Raw genomic sequence first — 5,569 nt, forward strand, 5'->3', positions numbered from 1 at the left:
GGGGGTGGGGTGGGAAGCAATGGCGCTGCAGGGGGGAGCTACAGCCAATTTTGGGTGGCTGTAGCCCCCTCTCCTAGTGCCATGACTGCCCACCCTGCCCTCTCCCAGCCTGAGTGCAGCCCCAGCCCAGCCCCCCTTCCAGGAAGAGCCCAGCACAGTCTCTGGCCCTGAGCATGCAGCAGGCAGTCCGCCCTCACTGTGCACACAGATCCAGGGGGCATGTTCCCCCCCATTCCTCCTTGAGGGGTGCGCACAGCTGCAGGTGCCCCCTGCTACCCCAGCTGTGCAGTGCCTGCCCCAACCCCAGCCCCACTCCCTTCCTCCCTCACTGTTAGGGCCTTGATCAACCGTGCCACGCTTCTTCCCTCCCCCACACCTCTTCCCCCCCGCAATAGACTTACCAACCAGATGCTTCTCTCCAAGTTCCTGAGCTGCATATTGGCGATTGGATTGGTATCAGACAATATGGCTGGTTAATAATTGACCATGAGTATCAGACCCAAAAATCTTCACTGGTGCACCCCTAGAATTATGCATGTAACTTTGGGCAACGGAGTGGGGAGGAGGTGGGGACTGTGCTCACATGGCCACTGTGAGGGTTGAGGTGCCCATTCTTGCTCAAGACAGACAGTCAAAAAGCCCAACGCTGAATTGATTCAGTCTTTGCTGCAAAGATTGAATCAATAAACAAATGAACAGGCATTCATTTTTGATTCAGGAAATGCAACCACATGCCTGCAGGGACTCAAGCCAGAAGCCGAGGGGCACTAAAGCACGGCTCTCTGACTCGCAGCTAAGATGAACTATGTGTTCACTTCCTCTTCCTACTGCCCCCTCTGGGATTTGCAGTCCGGAGTCATAGCAGCAAGACTCTGCAGTTGCTCATCACTTCCTCTTCCTGCTTCCAGGTGCCTTTGGGATTTTTAGTCCACAGCTGCAGCCAGCACTAAGCAAGGCAAGGCAGGGCAGGGCAGCTCTGCTCTGTTCTGCTCCATGCTGATGGAACGGAAATTGAATCCCCCTCCCTGGTCCCAGACCCAAGCAGGGGTTTGCCGGGGGAGGGCAGTTAGCCAGCCCTCACTGCTCCAGGTAAGCAGCAGAGGGGCAGGGCCAGCCCTGCTATCTGGAGCAGACAGCCCAGCCCAGGGCTGCAAAATGCTGGGGGACTATGATTTAACTTGAACCAGGAAGAGGATTTGGGACAGAAATTTCATAAACCTGTTTGACCTAAACCAGTTAAGTCAGATAAGCCTGGTTAAATGCAGTATCTTAAATCAGTTTCAGCCATTTTGAAACTGGTTTATGTGCACCGAACTCCTGTTCTGTTACAGGTTGAAACCAGTTTCTGATCACTTAAACTGATTTATGTGAAATTTCTGTCCCTAGCCTCTAGGTTTTGCAGGAGAACTCTGGAGATCTCAGAATTGCGATACACAAGCTCTTCACTTTTAACTGAAGGCACTTGGGTGCTGAATCTTTAACAAAGAGCTTTTTTCATGTGTTTTTGTTAATACCTTTTCAACATGAAAAACCTAGATTTTTAAACCATCTTAAAAAAGTATCTCCTCCCAGCCTGGAGTCCCTTCCATGGCAAAACTTCTGTATAGTTCTCCAGCCATCTAAAGAATTTTCCAAGAGACAAATAAGAGTAGGCAAGATCTGGATTTCCAAAGGGGAATTTTCAACAGCTCTATTGAACAGTCTTGACAGTTTAACTGTGGTGCAAACAATGAAGAGGTTTGCCAAACCCTTCAAATAAGCAACAAGCAACCAACCAACCAAAGGAAACCATCTCAGGCTGCCCTATACATCAAAGAAAACAAACAAGGGTACAAACCCTATCAGTTTTTCCTCTGCAGATCACATTTAATACAGCATAATACTCCTACATGGTTGCCTATAGACTAATAGGCAACTTTCACTTATGCATATTTTGATGCATTCTTCCTAATTCTGCAATTCTACAGAAAAAAGAATGGCCAAATAAATCGCGACTCTCCATACACATTTCATAAATTACCCATTTTGAGACGCCTATTTTGGCCATCTAGGTAAATTGACTGCAATGCAACGTGCACAGCAAGGTAAACGTCAGAGTGGCTAGACACACATTAACCAAGCAGAAATAAACATAGAGGAGATGTGAAATTTCACAAGGACTCAGATTTCACAGCCTGTTAACCCACAAGACTGTGAACAGCAGTGAGTACAAATGTTACTATATTTTACAGGGTAATTGGAATCTGTTTAATATTTTGTGAATTTGTGCAATAATATTATAAAATGCAAATCACTTAACTGATCCTATGCACCACAGGTCTTCCATGGTTGGTATCACATCAAATAATGAATGCTCAGTTGGCAAACTGGACCAGGAATTGGCAACACAAACACAACTCAATATAATGAGACCTAGTGTGAGGTAGGGGAAGAAATATTTAAGCTAATTATATACCGAATATCTATATGGGATTGACTATGGGGGAAAGCTCACAGGTATGAAGCAACTGAAGGAACTTTATCAAAACAATTTACAGGTCACTTTCAAGCAACAATGGAAGATAATACTGCATGTGTCTTACCTTTCAATATCATGCTCTAGATTCTGATCTCAGTTATGCTAATTATAGAAAATAATGAAGCACATGGAGTAACTGAGATTAGAACAAAAATTCTTGCATTATTAAATTGTGTTACATCTGGCTGTTCCTTGAATCCACTTGTATGTCATGGCATAATCTTAGATCATGAACTCTTCAGGGCAGAGCCAATCTCTTTCTTATTGGTGTGTACTGTACCTAATGCAACAGAGCCCAGATCCATGAATGGGGGCCTCAGGACACTATCACAATGCAAATAAATATTATAAAAACCAGCAATCCAAGGTGACACTGTTGATATCAAAAGAAACATGCCTTTTACTCCAGTAGCTGGATTCAAAAGCTGTCCCCACATTTCTTACTTTGTTTGAATTAGCCCACAGAAAAGGACAATCTGTATCATCTGAGATAATGGTTAGTTATTGCTTAACAAACTGTAAATTTAACACATTTGTATAGTTCATTTGCACAATACCAAAGAAATGAGATGGAAAATTTGCTCAGTATTCAAAGCCAGGTGAAACAGTGAGGAACATTCCTGACAAGTAACGTCTATCCCATCCTACCGTAAGAGTGTAACATTAACACAGGATTTGTCTGAGGGGATTAGGCAGTGCTCCAGCTCGAAACAGAGAAGTGAAGAGCCACAAGCAGCATGACAGGCCTGTGTGCAATGCTCTTAAAGGAAGCCATCCTGTTTAGGCATTGTTGCATGCACAATGAATTTTTAAGCTATATGTGCATTTAAGCTGACAGTGCCTTGTTGCTTCCTTTCAACTTCTACCGCATGGAAGCTAAAAAGGTAGCAGAGCATTTGGTTAGGAACAAGCTCTTCAAAGGTCAGTTGGAGGCAGGCTGGTGGCTGAGAAAAGCACTGAAATACCGTGCTGAAGTATCCTTTATTTTATTAAAAAGTAGTCTGGTATTCTACAGTAATAGCCCAGAACGCTACCATACAAAGTAAGGATACTTCAGTGCTTTGGACTATGACTGTAGACTACTCCACTATTTAGACTTGTAAGGGATGATGTCAGAAATGTTGAAAAGAGGGCAGTATTTCAACATTTCCCAGACCATTATTTTTTTATTGTAAAACGTACTATATTATTCTTTGTATAACAGGATTTATCAAATGCAATATAACCACAGAAGTGTTGCATAAATACAAATAGTCATACTTTATCTTGAATGTTATATATGATATAAATTCTAATTTACTTTTTTGAAAAAAAAATATCAGATCATTATCTGAACTGGAGCCTGTCCCTTTCTTTTGTTTTATTTTTCTTCTTTCAACAGTTTATATATAGAGAGATATATATTCTTCATTATCATACTGTCAAAGTCATTGAGTCCCATCTTTGCTGTTATGTTTTCTGCAGTCATGATCAGGAATAAAGTCACCAAGAACCAAGAATTAAATCCAAAGCTTCCTCTTATAAACCTGGTTAATATAGGAAAATCAAAGAGGATCTTCCCCCTTTTTTTGTTTGGATTTCCACACTATTAAAAAAATAAAACAAAACAAAACAAAAAACTTACGAAGCTTCATAAACTGGGTCTGCAGAGAGTTAAAGCAAATGTATGTAATGTGACATGCTTTCATGAGGCAGTTAGTATTAAAATCCAGTGGTGTTTCTACAGAGACATATGACTTGCTGAGATGCAGAGATTCATCCATTTCAATTCCAAATTCCATAGCTCTTTCTGTGTCTGGTCTCATCAAATCCCCAGGATTCATTTTATAGAGCTGCTTGTGAATTGCTGACACTGTTAACCTCACTGTAGATTAAGATGTGCACGCAATCAGGTAGCATCATCATGTGGAAGATTGATATGAAGGAAAAATACCCTCCCCCAAATCATTAAACAGTCTTTATATGTATACACACACACGTGTGTGTGTGTGTGTGTGTGTGTGTGTGTGTGTGTGTGTGTGTGTACACACGCGTGGGATTCATTTCCCCCAAAGTGTAATCACATCAGGAGCAAATCCTCTGCAGGTTAAGGGTCCTCTTCCATCAATGGAATTTCTAGAATACAAAGGAAAAAAAGAGAATTATTGATCTAAGACTGTAATTGTCTTGTGGCAGGGACCCCCTTTTACTTGCTTTGTGCATACCATCTCACACAGCTATACAGTTCTACACAGTTTGCAAACAAGCAATATGACAGTCTGCAATTATGAATAATTTTGGCAGCATATTCTCATACTAGTCCCCCCTCGCTTCTAACAGAACACCTAGAGGAAAGCAGACAATTAAAGCATCCATTGTAAACTTCAAAAGATACACGGACAAACCCCCTATAAAACTCAAGCTTACTCTATACCCTTTACTACCTCCATGCATTAGCCCTCATCAAGTAGCCACAGACTTACTGGCATTACAACCACCTTTCCTTCCCCCTTGGAATCTCTTGCCCTTACATCCTGTTTAAATTTGGCTTCAGTCCTGCAATGAATTTTGTACAGGAAGACTCTTCTATCAACAAGGAGCCCATGACAGGATCAGCACATCAGGCTTCAGTTCTATAACTAGAAAAATGGAGGTAAGAACACTAGATCCAGACAGAGCCTTGCTAACCATCAAATGCAAGACTGAAGCCTCAAGGTAGGGGATCATCAATTTTTCTGCTCTAGGAAATACACCTACATGGTCACTTAGCAGCAATGACAACAACAACAAAACAGCAACAATAATACATATTTATGAGTTATATACAAGTAAACAAGAGCACATGACATTGCTACCTTCAAAAAAAAAAAATCAGCCTCCTGGAAACATTCATCTTATTTTGTGTTCCAGTGTCTGATCAGGTCACAAAGGCAATGGATGCAGGTGTTGCCATGGACGTAGTCTTTCTAGACTTCAGCAAGGCCTTTGACACTGTCTCCCATCCCATCCTTATTAAAAAACTAGGCAACTGTGGCATTGATGCCTACACAGTCAGATGGATTGCAGACTGGC

The 5,569-nt window shown here is 41.9% G+C and overlaps 1 protein-coding gene across 3 annotated transcripts in view; it reads right to left on the bottom strand.

Moving 5' to 3' along the window:
* Positions 1–1,772: 1,772 nt before the first annotated feature.
* SUSD4 (sushi domain containing 4) overlaps positions 1,773–5,569 on the bottom strand; it is a 140,467-nt gene continuing 136,670 nt past the window's right edge. For all 3 annotated transcript variants that reach the window (XM_019549527.1, XM_019549528.1, XM_019549526.1), the window contains one exon: positions 1,773–4,633. In XM_019549527.1, coding sequence (XP_019405072.1) covers positions 4,605–4,633 — 29 coding nt within the window. In that variant the 3' untranslated portion in view covers positions 1,773–4,604. The remainder of the gene's footprint in view (positions 4,634–5,569) is intronic.

Source organism: Crocodylus porosus, unplaced genomic scaffold, assembly GCF_001723895.1.
Source record: "Crocodylus porosus isolate Cpor-Errol unplaced genomic scaffold, CroPor_comp1, whole genome shotgun sequence".
NCBI classification, from domain to species: domain Eukaryota; kingdom Metazoa; phylum Chordata; order Crocodylia; family Crocodylidae; genus Crocodylus; species Crocodylus porosus.